This window comes from Taudactylus pleione, unplaced genomic scaffold (genome assembly GCF_031769625.1).
Source record: "Taudactylus pleione unplaced genomic scaffold, aTauple2 ptg000352l, whole genome shotgun sequence".
NCBI lineage: Eukaryota > Metazoa > Chordata > Amphibia > Anura > Myobatrachidae > Taudactylus > Taudactylus pleione.
Genome location: NW_028284753.1, coordinates 17,403,526 through 17,428,177, shown reverse-complemented (window position 1 = coordinate 17,428,177; position 24,652 = coordinate 17,403,526). Strand labels below are relative to the sequence as shown.

The 24,652-nt window shown below is 42.0% G+C and overlaps 2 protein-coding genes across 3 annotated transcripts in view; one reads left to right on the top strand and one right to left on the bottom strand.

Annotated features, from left to right (window-relative positions):
* FRMPD3 (FERM and PDZ domain containing 3) overlaps positions 1–24,652 on the bottom strand; it is a 746,708-nt gene that overhangs the window by 52,717 nt on the left and 669,339 nt on the right. The window lies entirely within an intron of this gene.
* On the top strand, positions 1,472–24,291 carry LOC148508687 (uncharacterized). The gene is made up of 4 exons (XM_088444232.1): positions 1,472–1,800; positions 3,123–3,298; positions 4,868–4,871; positions 23,986–24,291. Exons 1-4 carry the CDS (start codon positions 1,507–1,509, stop codon positions 24,289–24,291), a joined length of 780 nt encoding a protein of 259 aa, XP_088300358.1. The 5' UTR covers positions 1,472–1,506.

The following is a 24,652-nucleotide window of genomic DNA, read 5'->3' as shown; positions in this document are numbered from 1 at the left end:
TCTTTATAAGTGGTGTTTTCTTTGTGTTTTCTGGATAGTTGTTTCTATAATTTTCCCTATTATTCCACTTTTTTCATATTTTTGGTTTCCTTGTATGAATGGTCTATTTGGTTTTTCTTTCTTCTACACCCAATCCGTAATGGTATTGTGTTGAAATACATGGTACATGTTTATAGTGATCTTTTTCAGTTGTGAATGTCTTTTGTTTCGATTTGTTACAATTCTGTTTGTTATTATTATAATCTGTTTTGTCCCTTATGAATTTTCTTCTTTTGATTGATGTGACCTCATTTTCTAGCTTTCTTAATTTTTCTACAGTGATTTTTTTTTTTAATTTTTTGTTCATTTTTGTTCACACTATTTATGTTTAGAAAAACTATTTTCTCCTGGTGTGGTCTCCTGTCTCATCTTCTATATTATCTAGATTAAATATATGTTCCAATCTGTCCATCCTTTCTCTTTTTGAGGTATACGTTTTAGGGATGTGCTGCAGTGGGTTGTTTGGAAAGGAATTTCCTTGATTGTTTCCATATACAAATTATGTTCTATTGTGTGGTTGGTAAATATTCCCTTCTGCTGTGTATCTAGGTCTGGTCTTTATAAGTGGTGATTGTTCTCTGTGTTTTCTCATTTGGATAGTTGTTTCTATGATTTTCCCTATTATTCCATAGTAGGTTGTTTGGAAAGGAATTTATTCTAAAGAGAATGAAAGTTTTTACTGTGCTATCCCTAGGTTTGTGTGTAGTAAGAAATAATTATTTGTATAGTGCTGCCGGCAAGGAGTTTTTCCAAAGAAACAGGGATTTGCTATAAGAAAGGTTATAATTTTGCTGGCGCAAATACAGAGATAATATGCTTCTAGATGGATGTAAAATAAACAAATATGCCACTAGTATTCTAAATATTAGGTTTGCTAGAGGAATTGCATAAAGGTGCCTACACACATAGCGATGTGCTCACGATCCGACATCTCCCCGGGAGCTCCCCGGCAGTCGTGGGCACAATTAGGTCAAAAAAGCTGCCAATTTGATTCATGATTTCACAATCTATCGTGAATCATGTTAGAAGTCCAAATCATGAGATTGTGCCCGATAGATCATGAGTTTACCAAACAACACACTAGGATCCTCACGATTGGTGGGAAATTTAAATAATGGGTGGGGATAGCTAGGAGGTATAAAAAGCAGGTGCCATTTTAACCCTGTGCATATACTGCTTTGCTACTAGTGAGGCTAGGTGTATACCTGCTGAATCCTGTACATTGCTACTGTGCTCTGCTTTGTATCTGGCTTGCCTTTTACAAAGTATCTTCTACCTGCAAGTGTGTTACCTGCATTCTATCCTGTTCCTGAATTCTGTGCTGATGCATCTCTATCAGTATAAAGTGTTAGTCACTCAACTGGGGTCAAGGTGATCCAGGAGAGGGTTCAGTGAAGGAGGAGAAGAGCATGCTGGACCAAGGAGTGGCTGCAGCAAAGGGATACTTGCTCTCATATATCCTTACTGATGGAGATCAAGGAGAACAACACGGATGACTACCGCAACTGCCTGAAAATGGATGACGCCACTTTCCAGGAATTGCTGAGTATGGTTACCCATCACATCCGGAGGAAGGACACAAAGTGGTGTAGGGCAATCCCTGCTGAAGAGAGACTGGTGGCTACCCTGAGGTACCTGGCTACAGGAAGGTCACTGGAAGACCTGAAGTTTGGGATCCTCATCTCCCCTCAGTCCTTGGGTGTCATCATTCCAAAGACCTGCAAGGCTATTATTAAAGTGCTGCAGTACCAGTATTGCAAGGTAAGAAAAAAAAAAATACACTACACATTTGTTTCTTGTTAAAGAAATTTTTTTTTAGTTTTTTTTTTTTTTTAACTCCTTATATAACTATGTTGACAGCCAATAAGGCTGCATTAACAAGACTGTGCCAACAACACTGAACAGTATTAAATAACATTTTATTTGTGTATTTTTATTTTTTTAACTCTGTGTTGTCAGCCAATAAGGGTGCATAAACAAGACTGTGCCAACAAAACTGCACAGCATTAAATACAATTTTTCATGTTTTTTTAATACATTAATTTCACATTATGTATATAAAATGTAGAAAACAGCATTATTACCAACTATTATCAATACCTATAGGTAGGCTGCTCTAATTTATATGGTGGGTCAGATGCCAGTTTGAACAGGCCAATACACACAAGGCACAAGTACAGATTGTGGCCCTGGCTTCCGTCAATCTGTACTTCCGCCATGTGTGTAGTGACCTTGTCCAAACAGCATCATCACCACCGTATACCATACAGCAGCACCTATTGGGAGTGATAAAATTTGGTGATAGCACAGGCAACAATAATAAAAAAAACAACTAAAAATTACAAGTAACGGGGCAAATCTTCCTATGACTCCAGCAGAGCACTATAAATGGACTGGCTTGTGGGTGGGGTATTGGGTGGGGGAGTAACCAATAACTGGGCTGGGGGGGCCTCACATGTGTGCTTGGGGCAGGCGAATATAGAAGTGGGTCTGCAATGTAAGTAGAGTCATGTAAATTACTTTTGAGTGACCTAATTAATAGCTCATACACAAGCCTGTGGAAATTTATCTTAATTGGTTCATCCTTTTTTCACATTCTACTATAAATATGCCCTGTAAAATTGTCGATATCATCCAGCGGTTTCTGAAGGATGCGTTCTGATTGTTGGAGAAATATGTCCTCCTGTTCAGAGTACTCATACTGCTTTTTCCCCTGTTGTTTTTTTTTTGTCGTTGGGGAGGTGCGGAACATGATGGGGGTGTTGAATGCTTGTTGGCACTGGGGAAGAATTTTCCACCTTTCTTTTTCATTGGGGAGGTGCAGAACATGATGGGGGTGTTGAATGCTTGTTGGCACTGGGGAAGAATTTTCCACCTTTCTTTTTCATTGGGGAGGTGCAGAACATGATGGGGGTGTTGAGTGCTTGTTGGCACTGGGGAAGAATTTTCCACCTCGCTGTCCCCGATCAAACTTAAATCCGGCATGGAGGACATATCAGGCTCTTGAGTGGGAGTCTATATAGGAAAAAATGGAGAAACAATATTATAGTCATGTTTTAACCCACTTTTTACTATTTTTCTAGTTCCAAACACCGTGGAGGAGAGGAAGAGCATCGCTGAAGAGTTTGAACAATGTTGGAATTTCCCTAACTGCGGAGGAGAAATCGATGGAAAACACATCTGCATCAACCCACCTGCCAACACTGGATCATATTACTACAACTACAAAGGCTTCTTTAGCATCGTTCTCATGGCAGTGGTAAATGCCAACTACAAATTTTTGTTTGTGGATGTTGGCAAGAATGGCCGTGCTTCGGATGGTGGGCCCTTCAAACAGACGGCATTCTACCAGAGACTCACCAACAAAACCCTCAACTTGCCATCACTGGACGAGACACAGCACAGGCTAAATTATGTTTTCATTGCAGACAAGGCTTTTCCTTTACATGAACATGTGATGAAGCCATTTGCACAGCGGGGCCTGACCAGACAAAAGAGGATCTACAACTACCGTCTATCACGTGCATGTCACATTGTGGAGAATGCATTTGGAATACTCAGCAACCGGCTCTGCATTTTCTACACCACCATAAACCTACATGTGGACAAGATAGACTGGGTCGTGATGGCGTGCTGTGTGCTGCATAACTTTTCTGCAAAGGAAAACAACACAACGGGGACCAGTCACAGCTAGACCTGGAGATGCAGGACATCTGGAGAAGATTGCCCATTTTACATCAGTGTCTACACCACCAATTTCAACAACATCTACCGCATGTGCCAAAGAAGTGAGGGAGGAGTATATGGCCTATTTCAATGGGCCAGGGGCTTGATTCAGACTTGGAAAGAGTGAGATATCTCTCTCAACTGTGAACCTGAACAAAACATATTGCAATGCAAGGGGCGTAAATACATAATTTTTTTTTACATGTGGGGTAAATACAGGTGACTTTTGCATGTAGCCCACAAATACTGCACAGCTTTATTATTACTCTACAATTTAGATGTCAGTTTGGAAACACTCCTCACGAATTTATATCTCTCTGCCCCACCTGCAGTACAGCATGGTTTCACCAAGATGGTCAGTTGAGAGAGTGCCATGGCAGGAGGACTGTCTGTGAACTAACTGACTACAGTGGACATCTGGGATTATTCTAAAAAAAAAAAAAAAGATTTTGGCTTATGAACTGTGTTGCAATTTACCAAAATCTCCTCAGATGGTCCACTCACTTCTGCATCCTACTCTTCTCCCTCTCGCTCGGCCATCAGGATGACAGACTGGTGTTGTGGCTCCTGATCACTGATGAAGCTTATCAAGTGATAGTACCACAGCATTGAATGATACACATCATCGGTGCCTGCTCCATACCTTTTTGAATCATCCACTTTCTTCTTCTCCTTGATGTAGACCTTACGCAGGTTCTGGATTTTGTGGCGGACTGTTTACAGGTCAGAATCCACAATTAACTTTTTCGTGTAGTCCAACAACACCTCTAAAGCTGCCAATTTCTGAGACTTATTATGGTATTGTCTACAGCTTATCTGCCATAGACACTCTTTTGACTGTAGGATCTCGAATAATCCAGTTACAAACTCGCGCTCACTATCCATTGACATTCCTAGGAAGAATAAAAAATAAGGACATATAAATATATATGTATTATTGTAGTTTTGTTATTTTTAATGTTGTTAATGTTAAATGTTTTAATGTTTTTAATATGTTTTTTTTTACAGGATTTAAATATGTTTGTTATGGTATTGTGATGTTTTTCTTTTACAGGAATGTAATGTGTTTTTATTTGTATTGTAATGTTTTATTTTCTTACAGGAACGTAATGTGTTTTTATTTGTATTGTAATGTATTGTTTTTTTACAGTAATGTAATGTGTATTTATTTGTATTGTAATGTTTTTTTTATACAGGAATGTAATGTGTTTTTATTTGTATTTTAATGTTTTCTTTATGTTACAGAAATGTAGTGTGTTTTGATTTATATTTTATATATATATATATTTTACAGATTTTTAATATATTTCTGTTTATGTAATGGATTTGTTTATGTTGTTGCAATACATTTGTTTATGATGTTATATTACAACATCATAAACAAATATACTATAGCAACATAAACAAAGGTAATATATTTGATTATGTTGTTGAAATATATTGTATGTTGTTGTAATAGAATTGTTTATGTTGTTGTCCTTTTTTGTTTATCTTGTTGTAATATATTTGTTTTGAAATTTTCATATATATTTGGAGTGTTTTTTAGTTATTTATTAGGTAGCCCATGACATTGATGGCCAGTGAGAGGGTAGGTAGGTAGTGCACATTGGTGGGCATGGGAGGTTAATGCATGACCCAGCCACCGCCCGCCTCATGCCGGCAGTCAGTGGCTGGGTTATGCGATTATAGGTGGGTGACACACATTGGTGGGTAGGTGGGTGGTGCACATTGGTAGGTAGTGGGGTTACATTAATACAGCACCAACACTCACCAAAGTTCTGCAATCCAGACTTCAGTGTGCAGGCTCCCAATCGTGCTTCCTTCTCCTTCTATCCACGATGCTGCACAAGATGGTAAATGGGCGTGTACAGGCTCCTGTCCATCAAATTCCGCGACGTACGATGAATTGTGAGTTTGATCGTGAGTAAAAAAGTACACACGATCGGCACCACATCATGTCCCAGATTGGCAAATCTGCCCTACAGCATGGCAGATCTGAAGATGCAATGTACGACTAGCGGGGACGCACATTGGCTTCGTGATCGTGCGTGGAAACTCACGACTTGGCCATATTTTACATGATTTGTCATCACGATTCGTCGAAAAATTGCTATGTGTGTAGGCACCTTAAGAGAGGAATATGTAGGGTATATAGATTGTCATTTTATTTTTGTAAAATTATAACATATGATGAATAATTTAAAAGAACATTTTTTTTATTCTGTATAGTGTGCTTTTAAACACTTGTTAATTTGTGCACAAAAAATTAGCTAGCATAAGTATATCACATTTTAATTTACATAAAAAATCTGCAGAAAAAGTTTTCATAAGTTTGTAAAAAAAAAGTTAACTTTTTCCCTTTAACGCGGGGTATTGTGCTTTCGGCAATGTCCTGAAAAAGTATTTTGCCGTCAATGTTATGGTAAAGATGCAGTTTGCAAAGATTGTTTAAAGTATGAGCCTGCGCTGTATCAAGATATGCTGTCGCTCCAGCTTTTACCCGAGTACAGTGAGGTGGCCGCCTGGTGTTTTAGAAGCCTCTGGCGTGCGGGTAAGTGTTGTGTGAGCAGGGGCTGTGGATGCCACGGCTGTCCAGGTTTGCTTCTTTGTCCAGGTTCCTTTTGAGCTGCAGTTGTTCTGTGCCTTTCCGGGCGTCCCCGTGACTCGGCTAAGCTCAAAGCCAGATGGTTCTCCTGGGGAGGGTTTGTGTAACACCATGTAAAAGTGTAAGTCGGGGCCAACACATTTTGATCTCCAATGGAAGGTGAATATTCGTCAGGGCAATTTGATTGACTGTCTTTTCCAAACAATCAAATGCATTATAACTATTAGAATCCAGATAACTAATTAATTATAAAACATCGGAAACTAATTTGTTTTATCACACCAAAATCTACACTACTTTGTTTAAAAAACAGCTTTAAAACACTATATACATGCTGTTTTTCAGAAATCCCATTTGAATGTATCCACAATACACTCCCACTTTCCACCATTCAAACTAGCCTGATTAGCAATCACTACACATCTGATAATATTTTAGATTCACATATAAACTTATTATCTCCGTTTCATACTATAAAAAATAAAACATACATTCATAATATAATTCTAGATCACACTTTAGTTGAAACATCATATATTGCATCCCCTTCTTTTCTAAAGCTGGCTACATTCCATTGTATCAAATGCATAATGGAGACTTTGCAGTGATACAAATTGTCACAAACACCGAGCAAATGATTGACACAAAGTCTAACCAATAAGGAAATGAAGACTTCCATAAAAGACAGAAAGGCAGACAGCTAATCAAATCACCCTGATGAAGATCACCTTCCATTGGAGATCGAAACGCGTTGTACTGGACTTACACTTTTGCACGGAGTTACACAAGCCCTCCCCAGGAGACCCATCTGGCTTTGAGTTCAGCCGATTCACGGGGACGCTGGGATAGACCCCCAACAACCACAGCTCAAAGGAACCTGGACAGAGAAGCAAACCTGGACAGCCGCGGCATCCACAGCCCCTGCTCACACAACACTTACCTGCACACTGGAGGCATCTAAAACACCAGGCTGCTGCCTCACTGGACTCTTTTAAGAGCTTGAGCGACAGCATATCTCCTTGATACAGCGCAGGCTCATACCTTAAACAATCTTTGCTAATTGCATTTTTACCATAACATTGATGGCAAGAGACTTTTTCAGGACATTTCCGAAAGCACAATATTCCGCGTTAAAGTTAAAAAGTAAAATTTTTTTACAAACTTATGAAAACTTGCAATTTTTTTTAACTTGTTTCTCTTTTCTCTGCTTAATTTTCTGCAGATTTTTTTACGTAAATTGAAATGTGATATACTTATGCTATCGAATATTTTTATGCACAAAGTAACAAGTGTTTAAAAGCACACTATACAGAATAACATATTTTCTTTTAAATTATTCATCATTGTATAATTTTAGCAAAATAAAAACAAAATCTATATACCCTACATATTCCTCTCTTATGAAATTCTTCTAGCACACCTAATATTTAGAGTACTAGTGGCATATTTATTAATTTTACATCCGTCTAGAAGCATATTATCTCTATATTTGCACCAGCAAAATTATAACCTTCTTTGTACCATCTCTATTGTGTCTATATCCTTCTGGAGATATGGGACCTCATTCAGAGTTGGTCGTTGCGGCCACACGGTCGTACGCCACCGATGTCCGCTAATCTGCGCATGCGTAAAATTCGCAATGCGCGTGCGCAAACTAGCTATTACGATCAGAAATTGCTCTCTCCTTCAACTTGGCCAGGTCGTTAGTTTGAGTGACAGGATGAGGCGTTTGTGGGTGGTAACAGGGGAAGGTGCTTGTGAACGGGGGAGTGGAGATCCGAACGCAGGCATGCCTGACTATGCAAACAGCATTTTATGGGAGTGCATAATTAACTAAGTAGTGTCATGGCACATGTGACATGGGAGGCTTTTACACTGACTTGATCGTAGTGCTTAAGAGAGGGTATGGTCAACCTTAAGGTCTACAACCAGCTCCGATGGTTCCCGATGGTCTCGATTAATCCTTATATGCCCGGAGATGATGTGTAATGGGAACGAGAAGGGGGCGTATTTTTAGTCTTACGGCCGCATCCTCGCTCATCCAGCTAACGAGCCCATCTTAACGACGCAACTTGCGAGCGCCTCATTTGCATGTCCGGACCCTTTTACCTTACGACCGTGCGGCCGCAACGACCGACTCTGAATGAGGTCCATGGTCTCAAGAACTGAACAGTGTGTTCTAGATGAGGCCATACAGTACCAATGACCTATACAATGGCTTTATCACTTATTCCTCTCCCTATGCAACCAAGCCTCTAACTTTCCTTCCTCAATGCTTTGGTGCATTGCTTGCCTGCTTTCAAGTCATCTGAAATGGTGACTCCTAAATCCCTTTCCTCCTCTGTATTTTCCATTATAGTGTCCTTGATACTATATTTAGCCTTTTGGTTATTGAGACCCAAGTGCATGATTTAGCATTTTTTTTACATTAAAATGTAGTTGCCATGTTCTTGCCCAGATCCTCATTCATTTGTTTTACCCCTTCTGGTGTGTCTACCCTGTTGCATACTTTTGTGTTATCTGCAAAAAGGCATACTTTCCCTTCAATACCATTTGCAATATCACCAACATAGATATTTTAAAAAAAAACTGGCCCAAGTACAGATCCCTGGGGTTCTCCCGTGAATACAGTACATTTACTACAACTCCAACCAAGATCTTATCCATTCAACAGTCATAGAATCCAATCCCAAGCTTTCCAGTTTGTTTATCATTTTGCGATGTGGGACCGTGTCTAAAGCCTTACTAAAGTCTAGATAAGCTACATCTACAGCCCCCACTTGATCTATTACTTTTGTCACCAAAATAGAATCTGATTGGCTGCTATGGGCAACATCTCCACTTTTGTAAACCCGCACTTTAGTAATTATACCCCTAGGTCCCCAGAAGTAGCAATATGAGGCCCTTTGGACATACTGTATCTTCATTGGCAATGACTCTAATATATTTGTCCTGGACCATCTGGATTAGGACCTGCAAATGATTTGCAAATATGTTGTTAAGATTTTTGTTGGTGCCCCTAGCAGGTAATTCCACCACCAAGCTTATTGTTTATACAAGGACACAAAAAATAACACATTGGTTTATGGCTTTTTTTATTGTTAAAGAAACATGTGCAATCAAGCTCTTCATGTCAGCTACTGATGCCAGCCCTCCAGTGAATCTTCACTCTACAGCGTTGTCACTCCTCCCTATGCATACTGCATATGCACGGACAGCGCAGACTAGAAGGACCAGAGCAGACTTGAAGGGTGATGATTGTTCTCATCACCCTTCATTTGAACTAATGACTCCACTGCCACGGGCCCCTCGCTGACACCTCTGGCTGGACTGCATCTAGGCATCCTCCTTTGTTACAGCCAGCAGCACAGAGTCAGTCATACTCATTATACTGCTGCCTTCATTGACACTTAATTGCGGTGAGCCCAGGTCTGCACAATGTACCGGCTGCACCGCCACTAGTTCCGCATTTGAACCAGTACCCGTCTTCCTCTCTCACAGCACAGCACCCGTCACCCAGCAGCACAGATCACAGAGGCAGCCAACAACACCCATCACCGCTCTCCCACATGACAGTCCTGATCCAGCACCCCTCCCCCAGCACAGCATCCCTCATGCAGAACCCCTCTGCCCTCTCCCAGCACAGCACCCCTCACCAAGCAGCACAGATCACAGCCACACCCAATACCATACTTGCCTACCTTTTTTTTTCTCTTCCTGGGAGAAGCCTGGGTAAGAGAAGCAGGAGTGTGGCAATGGGGGGCAAGGCCTGATAATTTGTGTCATTAAGCCCTGCCCCCTCATGGTAAATTGCCGCGATTGGATAAAAAATTAAATAGGGGGCGGGGCCAAATTACGCAATTCATGAAGAATTGCGTCATTAAAACCTGCCCCCTGCACGGAGACCCACGATCGCTGCAGAAATTCTCCCCATTCTGCCCACTTCACTAGGAGGCGGGCAGGAATGTGGGAGAAATGTCTACTCTATCAGGGGGTGCGGGGGGTTACCTGAAAAATCGGGACCCTCCCGCGACTTCCAGGAGAGTGGGCATGTATGCCCAATACCAATCACCCCTCACCCGGCCAGAACACAGCACCAGCACCCCTCACAGCAGTCAGCTCAGCACCCTTCACTACATGCTGAGCGGACTTTAATCAAAACAATATTATAACACACTTACTTTTTATAACAGGCTGGCTGGCTGCCTGTGCATCTGCCCCTGCTGTTTTGCAGCTCCTGCTAAATCCTCCTCACTGTGCCTTGTGGGGGTGGTGCTAGACTCCACAAAGACCTATGGGAGGAGGAGCTGCTGCGGCTGGGCATGCGCAGCAGCTCTCCTTTAGAGACCAGTGGCAATTTTTGTTGATGCCCTGTGCCCTTTGCCCCCACTGTGTGCAGAGGGCCTGATTCAGCTTTGGGAATAGAGTGAGAATTAGCACTTAACTGTGTACCTGGACAAACCACGTTGCAATGCAAGGGGTGTAAATAAATAATTTTTTTGCATGTAATGTAAATACTGGCTGCTTTTGTATGTAACCCACAAATACTGCACAGATTTATTATTACACTGCACTAACAGTTTGGACACCACCCTCCCAAATCTAAATCTCTTTGCACATTTTAAATCTGCCCCACCTGCAGTGCAACATGGTTTCACCAAGATGATCAGTTAAGTGCTAAATCTGACTCTATTTCCAAAGCTGAATCAGGCCTAGTGTCTGCTACTCTACTCCAGCGTCCCTGGGACCTGCTTGCTCCCACAGCGGCAGCCCACTGTTGCTGGCTGTGAGCTACCTACTGCAGCTGAGAGCTATGATAATGGGTACCTACTAGGGATGAGCGGGTTCGGTTCCCTGAGAACCGAACCCACCCAAACTACGGGGATCAGAGGCAGATTTGAGTCGGCTTGGGTTTTATCGCCTGACTTAGATCTGAAAATGAGGCAAAACGTCAACATCCCGCTGTCGGATTCACGTGGGTTTTGGATTCTATAAAGGTCCCGCGATCACCGCTATTTTTCATTCCGACTGTGGAAAGTGAAGAGAGAGGGAGCTAATACCTGTGCTGTGCTGTTATTGTTGCACGCTGACGCTGTGCATAGAGGCTGGTTACTGTTGTCCATATAGGGTCTGGCTGTTGTCCTGTTCATAAGGGCAGGCTGGCTGTTGTCCTGTCCATAGGGGCTGGCTGTTGTCTTGTCCATAGGGGCTGGCTGGCAGTAGTGCTGTGTTGTACAGGGGGTGCTCTGTCCTTTAGGGGTGCTCTTCACCCACTCCCAGTGTGAAAAAATAAAATTAGTGTTAGCCACACTTATCATCAGTGCAGGGGTGCTGTGCTGCACTGATGATAAGGGGCTGCTGCCTCTTAGAGGGGATCCCCTCTTAGAGGGGATCACCCCAGTATTAAAAAAAAATAAAAAACATTTGTGTGCACGTCAGCCACACCTGTCATCGGCATAGCTGCACAGGGGTGCTGTGCTGATTTCTGTCAAGGGGCTGCTGCCATTTTCAGGAGTTAATCCCCAGTGTTACAAACAAAATATATATTTTTTTGTGTGTGTGGTTGTGTGCGTAGTATGGAGGACAGTCACATGACCAGAGAGCTGGATCCACATCTTGTAGCTGCCGGCAGCGGTCATGATGCAAGGCCATCAACGTCATCTATGAAGGCCGATGTACCAGGGCTTGTGACAGGCCAAAAAGCTAGGCTAAAAATATCTACATTTACCCTGTTAAAGCAAAAAAAATTAAAGCTAAGTCAGCTTTAGAGAAACAAAAAAATTGCAATATGCCATTCACTACACAAAGTGGCAAGGAAAGGATAAGGCCTTGGCCTTTATTATTTATGACTGGTGGTTCTAGTGATGATTTAAGCCCCTCTGCTTGTAGGAGAGGTACAAAAAAAATAACAAATGTTAAGACGAGTAATACACCAGAACCAACTGTGTGCTCTGAAAAATCACAAATTCCTGAGGAGAGTCCAAGTGTGTCCGCTGTTGCCATGTGTGAGCCTGACCTTTCTAGTAATACTGTACTTGAAGAGGATCCTCCTTCCACCATTTATGTGCCTTCTTCTGATGTAGAAATCAAGGATGATTCTGTGGAATTGCACGAGGATGAGGAGGATATTTATGTAGTTGGCGGTAACAGCAAAGAGGATGATGATGAGGATGTTGATGGCGAAGTGTCCAAATGATCTCCACTCAGCTCCTCCACCAACGCATTTCGATACACGATTGTATCTCTTTCAAGGTATGAGGTAACATGCATGAATACCCAGTATATATACCCCACTTAATCAAAGGGGGATCTCATTCTATGTTTTAACACCAAGTGGAATTTCCCAATATACTACACTATGGGTTCTTTCCGTGTTTTGTGTTTGAGTTTTAGATATCATTTGAAAGGAAAGAAGTTTGATTTAAAGTGCCTGAAGATTATTTTGGTAATATTTTCTTTGCATAAACAATCAGTGTCACCAAGCTGCTCCCTTCTATCTGGATCCAAGCAACTGCAATATCCACCACCAACACCTGCATCATCATCAATATCCTCATTCATGATCGGAAGTAGTCCTGCATCCAATATCAAGAACTGACTCCTTTCCTATCCGGTGTTCCTCAGAAGGATCCTTGAGTGTTACGCCTGCTGCTGCTGACTGGATCTTCATCTCAGAAGGGGATAAGGAAGAAGACTACTCTTAGTATTTCAAGTACAACCAAACAATTGACTATCACACAAACCATTGCATTGGCAGACAAGTATGACAGCAAACACCCAGTTGCACAGCGTATTACATACACCATAACAGCTATGCCTGTGTCAGAGTGCATCCAGTGTCCGCCATTAATGCAGTGGGTTTTACCCAGTTACTGGAGGTCCTGTATCCCCACTACAATGTGCCTTCTAGATTCCACTTTTCTATAACAGCAATCCCCAATCTGTACAAGGGCATTAAAAAAAATTTATTAATGTCCTCCGAATTGCTGTTGTGCCCACTGTCCACTTAACCACAGATATGTGGACAAGTGGGACAAGGCAAACTACAGATTACATGACTGTGTAGGTGTATTGCCTCCAACAGTGCAAACAGCAGCAGCTAAGAAATGCCAGCTCACTCAGAGGCAGGCTACTCTGTGTATCACCAGTTTCAGTAAGAGGCATACCACTGAGAACCTCTTAGAGAAACCCAGGGAAATCATTGCAAAATGGCTTACCCCACTTGGACTCTCCTTGGGATTTGGGATTTCTGACAATGGCAGCAATATTGTACGAGCTTTACATGTGGGTGAATTCGATCACATCCCATGTTTTGCTCACACAATTAATCTGGTGGTGCAACATTTTTTAAAAAAATGACAAGGGCATGCAGGAGATGCTCTCGGTGGCCCAACAGATTTTTTTGTCATTTTCGGCGTTCAGCAACTGCGTGTCGAAGATTGCAGCACCAGCAAGAACTGTTGAATTTGCCTTGCCATCAGCTGAAGCAAGAGGTAGTAACTAGGTGGAATTCTACCCTCTATATTCTTCAGCGGATGGATGAGCAGAAAAAGGCCATCCAAGGCTACACTATGGCCTATGACATAGGGAGAGGAGCGCGAATGCACCTTAATGTGGAGAATAATTTCTGTTTTGCGCAAGGTTCTCAAACCCTTTGAACTTGCCAAACGTGAAGTTAGTTCAGACACTGGGCCTGATTCAGACCCAGTCGCTAAGCTGCGCTCGCTAGGGGCAATTATCACACATCTTTGCATGCATCAAAGTATGCATATGCGAACCAGTCACTGTGGCCGGGAATCATGCACTGGACGCTACTTTGAGTGACAGCGCAGTTTGAGGGTGGTGACAGGGGAAGATGCTTGTGAATGGGGGAGTGGATGTGCGAACGCAGGCATGTCTGTGCATCAAAACTGAGTTTAATGGGTGTGCATAATTAGCAAAGTAGCGTCACTGAACATGTCACGGTTGTTTTTTGGCCTGAACTGATCGCAGTGCTTGCGGTGGGTTAGAGGCTACCTCAGGTGCTGCATACAGCTCCGATGGGTCTCGATGTTACTGATTAATCACACACTTCCTGGAGTGTGCTACGAGAGAGAGGTGGCCGGCTTTATACTCCTGCTTCCTCTCACTGCCATCGCCCTCTAAGATATAGAGGGTGTCATTAAGCCAGACAGTGTGATCGTGGGATTTGCATACCCAGCCCCTTTTGGCAGTGAGTGAGTGCAGCTTAGCAACCATGTCTGAATCAGGCCCACTGCCAGCATGAGTCAGGTCATTCCCCTAACAAGACTTTTGCAAAAGCAGCTGGAGAAACTGAAGAAGGAGCTGAAACAGAGTGATTCCGCTAAGTATGTGGGACTTGTAGATCAAGCCCTTCATTCACTTTGACAGGATCCACGGGTCATCAATCTCTTGAAATCAGATCACTATAGTTTGGCGACAATACTTGATTCCCAGGTTTGAAACATACCTTGTGTCTTTCTTTCTAATGGACATAAATCTGAAAAGATGCAAAGAGCTGGTGGTGAAAAAATTGTCAACTCAAGCGGAACATGACATGGCAGCATCTCATCCTTCAGTTTCTACAGCTGCCAGGAAAAAACTACATTTTCCTAAGAGACCCACTGCTGGTGGTGATGCAGATAAGTCAGCAAAATCTAATGACATCTGCTTGGGTCTGAAAGAACTGCCTACAGTGAGTGACATGTCTACCGTGACTTTGTCGGATACTGGCCCTCATTCAGAGCCGTACGCTCTGAGCAGAGCGCACGCTCTGAATGAGGGCCGCCCTCCATAAAAATGGAGCGTCCTCCTGGACGCTCGTATAGCTGTGGGTCACCACCCACAGCCTATACGAGCGTGCATTTTGATGGCCGCGATGGTCGTGACCATCGCGACCATCGAAACTGCGAGCCGCAGCCTGTGGTTGAGGTTTTCAACCGCAAGCTCCGGAGTGATTTTGGCTCTATCAGAGCCAAAATCACTCCCACTGACATCACTAGTGATGTCAGTGGGCCGGCTTCTGACGGGAGGCGTTCCCGTGGGAACGCCCCCGTCAGGGAGGCATGCGCCCAGCACGCCCACCAAAGGGGCGTGCTGTCAATCAACATCGACAGCACGCCCCCTTTGATCAGACACAACGAGCGAAGGACTTTCCTTCGCTCATCGCGTCTGGCGCATGCGCATGACGGAGCTCCCTCCGTCGTGCGCATGCTCAGTGCAGAACATCGACCCACTTGCGAGCGGACAGCCGCTCGCGAGTGGGTCTGAATCAGGGCCACTGTCACTATTCAGAGAATGGTGGATTACTATTTTAGGGATAGCATCTAAATTGGCATGTCAGACAGTCTGTTTCACTACTGGCAGGAAAGAGAGGGAATTTGGAGCCCCTTACACAAACTGGCTTTGCTGTACTTAAGGTTCCCAGCGCAGCCGGGAACCTTGTCAGTGATCATCTTAGGAAGTTACTTCCCCAAAATGTGGAAAAGATGATGTTCATCAAAATGAATTACAAATTCCACAAGGAAGACCTTTACCAGCACTTAAGTCCAAAAAAGACATTAGCATGTGATTCTGTAATGGTGAATTCCAGCGGGGACAAATTCAGATTGTGTGAAGAAGAGGAGGATGCACACACTGATGGGGATGACGACATCTAATCTAATGTATTGTAAAGTCAGTTTGTGTATGGGATCATTGCCACCAGTGTCCACTGCGCATTGGCAGCTTGTTTTGTGGGGGGTCCAAACAAACCAATCATTTCAGCCACAAGTGGCAGTCCCTGTTGCTGAAGTACTTGGTTTGTTAAACTGTGAATGTCCTGTTTCATATATACAATGTAAGGGTGGGTTGGAGGGCCCAAGGACAATTCCATCTTGCACCTTTTTCCTTTCCATTATGTGCTGGTTGGGGCATTGCTGCCTGACATTTTTAATATTATGGTTTATAAATGTCCAGAAATTGTAATGGCCACAGACAGCATCTCCTGCATGCCCCTTTCATTTTTTTTTATAGAAAATTCTGAACCAATTGCTGCTTGTTGTGTCAACCCAATGGCACAAGTCACACAACAGTGACATTCAGCCAAGGGTTCTTAGCCCTTAAGGCTGCTACATGGCCTACAAAGGCTGCATCCTGCTTCATGGCCCAAAGGCCAGCTGTCATCACTCCTCACCAGCACTCATGGCTGTAATGGCAACTTGCCAAGAGTTCTAGGGCTCAAGGCTGTTGCAGGACTAATCATAGCTCTGTATTCCAAATCTACTCAGGGCAAGGGGCAGAACCAATTATCAATTATTCAGCCAGGGGCTGCAACAATTATCATTTCTTCAGCCAGGGGCTGTACCAATTATCAATTCAGCAAGGGGCTGCACCAATTATCAATTCTTCAGCCAGCCAGGGGCTGCACCAATTATCAACTCAGCCAGGGGCTGCACCAATTACCAATTCTTCAGCCAGGGACTGTACCAATTATCAATTCAGCCAGGGGTTGCACCAATTATCAATTCTTCAGCCAGTGTCTGCGCCAACTATCAATTCTTCAACCAGTGGCTGCACCAATTATCAACTCAGCCAGGGGCTGCACCAATTACCAATTCTTCAGCCAGGGACTGTACCAATTATCAATTCAGCCAGGGGTTGCACCAATTATCAATTCTTCAGCCAGTGTCTGCGCCAACTATCAATTCTTCAGCCAGTGGCTGCACCAATTATCAACTCAGCCAGGGGCTGCACCAATTACCAATTCTTCAGCCAGGGACTGTACCAATTATCAATTCAGCCAGGGGTTGCACCAATTATCAATTCTTCAGCCAGTGTCTGCGCCAACTATCAATTCTTCAGCCAGTGGCTGCACCAATTATCAAATATCAACTCTTCTTATTTCAGCCAGTGACTGCGCCAACTATAAACTATCAATTCTTAAATCCTCAAGGGGTACCCCAACCATCATCTTTGCACAGCCCTCAACTCTATTGATCAATCATTTTTGAGCCAGCTAGCTGGATGCAACCTTTTGGCTCTTTAACTAGATGAAAAATATCAATATTGTGAGCTGTGAGGTAGTCAAAATTGACTGGAAACGAGTGGAAATAAATGTTATTGAGGTTAATAATACTGTAGGAACAAAAACATGCCCATTTTATGTGATTTTAGCTGTTTTTATTATTTTTTAGGAAAAAATCCAGATCCAAAACCAAAACTGAAAACCAAAACACGGAGGTGAGGTTTGGTAAAACCTATCCAGATCCAAAACCAGGGGAGATCCAGATCCAAAACCAAAACACAAGAGTCGCAGCACATCTCTAATGCCTACCAACTAGCAGAGCTGCCATCCAGGTGCCCCGCCCCACAACCACCGCTGGCTCTGCCCATTCACTGTTTGCTGCTGCCATGCCCGATTGGAACTCAGCTGACAGTTCCAATCGGGCCTGGCAGAAGCAAACAGTGGACGCTGCACAGTGGCAGTAACAGCTGCCCCAGCTGGGAGCAGGTGCCCTGTGCCTCAGTACCTTCCCCAAACCTCTGCCTGCCCAGGGCGAGCTTGGATGCCTCTAGATATTCCAAATGCCCTAGGCATTTATTTAGACAAATTCCAATAAGTCAACCAGCCCAACCATAGCAGCACAATTAATTAATGTTTTGCATCTGTCACACCAGGATTTCAGTGAAGGCATCAAGAAATCCAATGCAATATGAACCTGAGATGCAGTGGAATAGGTGCAGCTACATTTATCTTTTCTCCTGGAGTCTGGCATGGACATAAATGGTTGAAAATGTATATTCTTTTGAGTTTATTTAATTTTGTTCTTTTCACAACTTATAGATGAAAATCTAAACATACAGTATTTAAGTTCACATTTTCACATAAATTAAGAAAATTCTAAAGGGTGCACAAAGTTTGTAGCTCCACTAGAAACCTTTCTCACCCAAGACACAATGAAGGCCCTCATCAACTCACTGGTAATGCTGCACTTCTGTAAACTGCTCTTATCTGGCCTTCGTGACATCTGCTTCTATTCATAGAAATCTGTCATAAATGCTACTGCTCTGCTCATCTTTCTCTCCAAACTAAATGTTTCTTACTCTCATCTCAACCAGACCCTACACTGGCTCCCATTTCCCTTCAGAACCCAATTCAAATTCATCACACTTAAATATAAAGCCCTCCCACAGTTTTCCCCTGTTATCTGACCACATCTCCTTTCACAGTCCCAAACATTCACTTTACTCAGCCAACGACTGCTTTTTCTTTTTCCAACTGATCACCTCCTCCCACTTCCACCTCCAATATTTTGCCTAGAACTGTCTCCCTCTCATTATCAGACTCTCTGGCTCTCTCTAAAGGTGCCCATACATGGTGCGATATGCACCGTGCAAGGCAACGTGGGATCCGACACCCAAAATATCGGGCGGTCCCCACACATTGAGCGATTGGGTGGCTGACCGCCCGATATGCCGGCTCCCACCTCCACCATGGCACTGCATGGGTTCACACATCGTATCACCAGATCAACTGAACATGCAGGAAGATCTGGGGTGCAATATACGACCCCACAGGAGCGAGCTCTGGCCGATATCATGCCCATACATGGTGCGATATAGCAGCAATATCGATCCAATCCATCAGATTGGCTGCTTTATCGCACCATATATGGGGGCCTTTAAGCTTCAAATATGCTCTTCAAACCAAGTTCTTTATAAAAGCCTTCTATCTCCTTTAGATTTTAAGCTCTCACAAGCAGTTCCCTCTTTCATCTTGTGCCTCCCTCACTTATACCATCAACTCCTCCCCACTGCCAGCCATTATTATTATTATCCTTTATTTATACATGGCGCCACAAAGCTTCCATAGCACCTTACACAGCACACAAGAAAAACAGTTATTAGCAGTACATAACAATGCAGGACAAGGACATTGCTGCATAACACAAGCAACCAGGTGCCAGCAATCAAGTGTTATGGTGCCTACACACATGGCGATCTGCACAAGATCCCACGGTGTGTACGATTTTCCATGAACTCTCCCCAGGCAGCTCCCCGGCAGTCGTGGTAACGATTTGGAGTAAAAAATGTCCAATCTGACTTAAGATCTATCGTGCATCCAGTGCATTGTGTCCCAGATTGGCAAATCTGCCCTACAGCACAGCAGATCTGAAGATGCGATGTGCGACGAGCGGGACACGCATCGGCATCATGATCATGAGTAGAAACTCACGATTTGGGCATATTTTACACGATTTGTCATCACGATTCTTCGAAACCGTCAAATCGGGAAAAAAAAATCACCATGTGTGTAGGCACCCTTAGGTACAAATTGGGGAGTTAGGAGTACATGATAGTATAGGTAGGGGAAGGAGAAGCCACTCGATGGATGAAGACCCTGCTCATGAGAGCTTACATTCTAAAGGGGAGGGGCATACAGACAGGGTTCATGGCATTATACTAAACTTTTAGGTTCATCAAGCTATGCTTTTGTGGATATTATGACTGCAAAAAGGGATGATGATGATAATAATAATGATAATAATAATAGTCATGTGGCATTTTATTTTATGACTGCAGTATGGCAAAATGCTGTCTTGTGTCATTTCCATATGTGCAAAGTGATTTTTTAATTTCCATTTTCACACACAATATTTAATTTTTGTGCTCATATGGGCCTGAGAGTTTATAGGGGGTTCACTTTGAGGGGAAAAGAATGGAGAAACGGGCAGGATGAGAGAAATATAGATCTTAAATTGAGTAATTTTATATATATAGTCTGCCCACTATTAACATTTTTTTATTCTCACTCCTTATTGCTATAGAAGAAAAGTCACACTTATGGGGGCGTACCCCTGAGAGTATACTGGTTCATAAAAGGGAAAAGAGAAAAAGGACTCTCGTTTTTCTAGGGAAACGCACACTGTATTATATAAAATTAAGACTTCACTTTTATTAAATTTATTGGTGTTAATACTTCACTACTAGCCAGTATTATACTGTATGTTAGTGATTTTATGGATTATGCATGCGGTTTCTAAAGTAATGTTTACTATTTATTTTGCACTGTGCTTGCTGCTATATGTGACTGAGTATTGGTACTCCTAATTTCTGTCATTTCCATATAATATTTTCGATAGCTTCTTGCTGATTTACAATATGTGATTTGCTGACATTAGGTTATTGAATTGAGTATTGATACTTCAAATTATATGTCACCACCAATTTACATTTCCGCTAGCTTCTTGTTGACCTAATTTTTATATTAATATATGTTGTATGTCTTTATTTGGTCCAATATGTAGATTATTTTAGATACATTTAATAAAAGTGAATTTTTAATTTAATACGACGAGTGCCCAAAGAAAAATGAGAGTTTACAGGGGGTGGCTAGTCAAAAGTGGGCGAGTCTCAGCCAGCCACTGCATCTTTGTGTGCAACTTCACTAGCCCCGACGGTCAGTCTGAGCAGCCATAGTAGATTAATGGTGTGACAGAATCTTTGTACGCAAGCGGTGAATTCAAAATGCAGCTTGTGGAAGTCTCTGTACAAATTTCAGCAAATGTGGCTTTATCATTATTTCTCAATACCACAGTGTACGAAGGCCACAACAGGATTAGCATCCACCTCTGAATGAGGCCCTATATTTGGTCATATTTGTATTAAAAAAATGTTTTACTACTGAAAGCAACTAGTTACAGTTGTTTAGGTTGAATAGAAAGTCAGTATATTTTCCTATCATTGGTGATATATTTTATTTTGCTGCATAAATCCAGATCTGTAACTAGACATTTTGGTGCCCTGTGCTTGAAACAGCATTGCCCCCCACCCCTCCCTGTATTTTAAATAGGGATAGGGTCTCACAGGGAAGGGGTGTGACTTTCATTCAGTGGTGAATAGGCATTTTCCTACATGTGTAAAAATTAGCAAGCTGTGCTTTTGATATGACATTCTGCAGAACGGTAATTTTACTATGTATTTGTAACTTTGCCCATTATAGAATTTATAATCTATAAATCATACTTGCCAACTCTCCCAGAACCTACGGGAGGCTAATGATTTTTTAGGTATATCCTGAGGAAGCTGCCAATACCTGAATAGGTGGAGAAATGCGTAGAGTCGGTGCTTTCCTGACACAGGATTCTGGTCTGGTCACTATCGGCTATATCGCCTTTGGCAGCACACATATGGGAGCAGCAAGTCCGGTGCCGTAGTGGTGAGAGACATATATGTGCAAATTGCTTTTTTCACTGCCTGTCAGCCTCACCCAAATTGGACAGCGTGATACCATTAAACCCTTAGTGAGCAAGCAAAGTGCTCAAAGAGCTGTCTATATTGAGAGCCATATAAATCCCTGGACATATGCTGTCTGTGATCTAAGCACTGGTGTATTTGACATATACGAGACTATATACAGTATACAAACAAGTGCTTGTTTATTTCTGCACATCAGTGTTCTATACCTAACGGAACATAACCGCTCTATGTACTGTGATTAAGCTAACTGGAAGTGGATATTTCACTATGTGTTCTATATTTAATGGAAAACTGCTCCACTAAGATACCTAAAGTTTAAAAGGAAGATGCACTGGATACAATTGTTTGCTGATTGCTACAGATTAACAATTGTGGTGCTAATACTTTAAATTCAAATCTCCGCTGGTGGATACAAATTCTGTTCCTCTGGATATAACTACTAAACAACATGTTTTGAATTAAATAAAAATGTTTTTATTTTTCTTATTTTTATTGATGATGATATATATATATTTTTTTGTGACTGGATCCAGAACTTTTTATTGGGGGAATATTTTAGCATATTATGTACAGTATGCATTTTATTGAAAATTCTATATTTTTCTTTTTCTGTTGAAATATATACTGTATGTATACCTTTTTTATTATTAAATACAGTTAACTTGACAGCACCCCAAATTACTTTCTTTTCCTGTTTTATTCCCTGTATGCCCCTTTCATTTTTTTTAAAAGAATGCTGAACCACCAAGTTGATTGGGTGGGCAAAACAAGGTAGATTTTCAAATTTACCCAGTTTTTTTTCATTGCTCCCACCCAACCCCAACCGGTTGCCCCAGGATCCTGGTAAATTGATAGGCTGTTATAAATAACAGTTCAGCTCAATAAATGCCTGCCTCCTTAGAATGTAGGTGACTCTAAGCGGAATAACTGGATAATGTAGATGGTTGGTGGTGTCATGCGTGAGACCAGAAATATGATCAGCAGCACAGAGCATCTTCCTACCATGATGTGTGCAATAAAGAGCAAATACTGTATGTTTAATACAAAAATTAGTTTTGTATATTGGTCACATACATACATATGTATATGGTACATACTGTGCGTAAAGCAAGCTGAGGTAACCTGAGGCACGCCACTTGTTAGCAAACAACTTCCAGCAGGTCCGACAAACAGCACAGATGCTGGGAGTTGTAGTTCAGCCAGAGAGCTACAGGCTGCTTTCCTCTGATGTAAACAGCAAGTCTTGGTCCCATTATGCATAACAACATCCCTGAGCACAAAGTAAACTTAGCAGCACCTCCACAAGCAAGGCCACCACATTTCTATTAGATGTATAAAAAAACCTCCTCCAGACCAAAGATGTCTTTCATGAACTGAAGAACTTGATTCTACATTGTTCCTTCCTCATACATTTTCTTCAGAATCAAAACATTAAAATAAATACATTTACAAACTAATCCTTCCATCCTTTCCTGGTCTGCAGTCCATGAACATACGCCAACTCCCTCTAGATCTTGATTAATGAAAACCTTCTTGATATTTAAACTTACTATGGGGTTGTATAGTTTATTAAACTGACATCCTGTCTACCACTAAAGTGCCATGTTGGAGGGTGAACTGCCACATGTTTGTTCCACCCACTGCTGTCGATTAGCTTAGTCAGCCAGCTAGCTTGACGCAACCTTTTGGCCTAAACTGGAAGAAACCAATATTGTGAGATGTGAGGTGGTCAAAATTGACTGGAAATGACTGGAAATAAATGTTATTGAGGTTAATAATACTGTAGGAACAGAAACAGGCCCAAATTAAGTGATTGCAGCTGTTTTAATGATTTTTTAAAAAAAAATCCAGATCCAAAACCAAAACACGCAAGGGCGGTTTTGGCAAAACCAAATCCAGATCCAAAATATGAAGGAGATACAGATCTGAAACCAAAACACGAAGGTTGTCGCACATCTCTAATTTTAATGCAAGTGTTATTTTTTTAAAAAGGACAAATAATGTAAACTGTATAGATAGTAAGAATTTAATACACTGTTTAACATTTAAAAACTTTATTAAAATAAAACATAAATATGAAAACATTAACAACTACACATATAACATTAAAAACACTAGCATTAAAAACAAATGTAGATACTTATTTTAGAATTTATATTCAAAACCTAAAAGCCTGTATTTTTACAAAGGCCCCCAATGATTGGGGGCCGCATCATATGTCCAATGTGGCCATCCCCTACAGGGGGTAGCCAGCCAGTGAGCAGTAATCCCAAATGTTTTGTGTTTGTTCATACCCATTAATGGGAAATCACCCACCCACCTATCCCTTAGCCACTTCAAGTGTCAACTGTTTTAAAATTATTTTTTGCAATGAGTTCATGAAAGCACAGTCTTTATTTTCAAATATATTTGCAGAAGTGGCCATGGAGAGGAACAAAGAATTTTGGACTGGCTTTATTGAGTTGTACCAGAAAAAGGACTGTCTTTGGACTGTGAAAGCCAAGGACTATTTTCGCAAGTATATGAAAAACAGCACCCTCCAGGAGTTGGCAGAATACAGCAAAATGCACTACAGTGATGCCAACAATGAGTGGAATACAAGAAGGTCAAAATGTCCATGTCATCTGGAGTGGGGCCAGATGACCGCCACATTCCAACACTGTGGTATTATGACCTTCTGAAATTTACTTTAGACTAAGACCCTCAGCACCCATCTCCTTGCTCACTGGATCCTCAGGTGGGAGAAGAGGTGGAAGATTTTGGCAAAATATCCAGCATTGATTTGATGAGTGGAGACACATTGCAAACACACCATGCAAAATGTTCAATAGTCCATAATAAATTTAATTTGGCTACTACTTTATTTTAAACAGTCTTCCTGCCATGGCACTGCCCCCACTCCATTAAAATAGGTCCTGTTTGGTGTATGCAGAGGCCATTGGTACAACTCCTAATGCTGCCACAGAAGACCACTGGTCTATGTTCCCTGGGTGGTCTAGGTCATTTGGCATAGCTGTGCTTGTTTTCCTTTGTTGGATGGTC

Coding starts and splice junctions, on each gene's coding strand:
- LOC148508687 (XM_088444232.1), top strand. CDS start 1,507: ATGGAGATCAAGGAGAACAACACGGATGACTACCGCAACTGCCTGAAA. Junction 1,801..3,122: donor TGCAGTACCAGTATTGCAAG/GTAAGAAAAAAA, acceptor CTATTTTTCTAG/TTCCAAACACCGTGGAGGAG.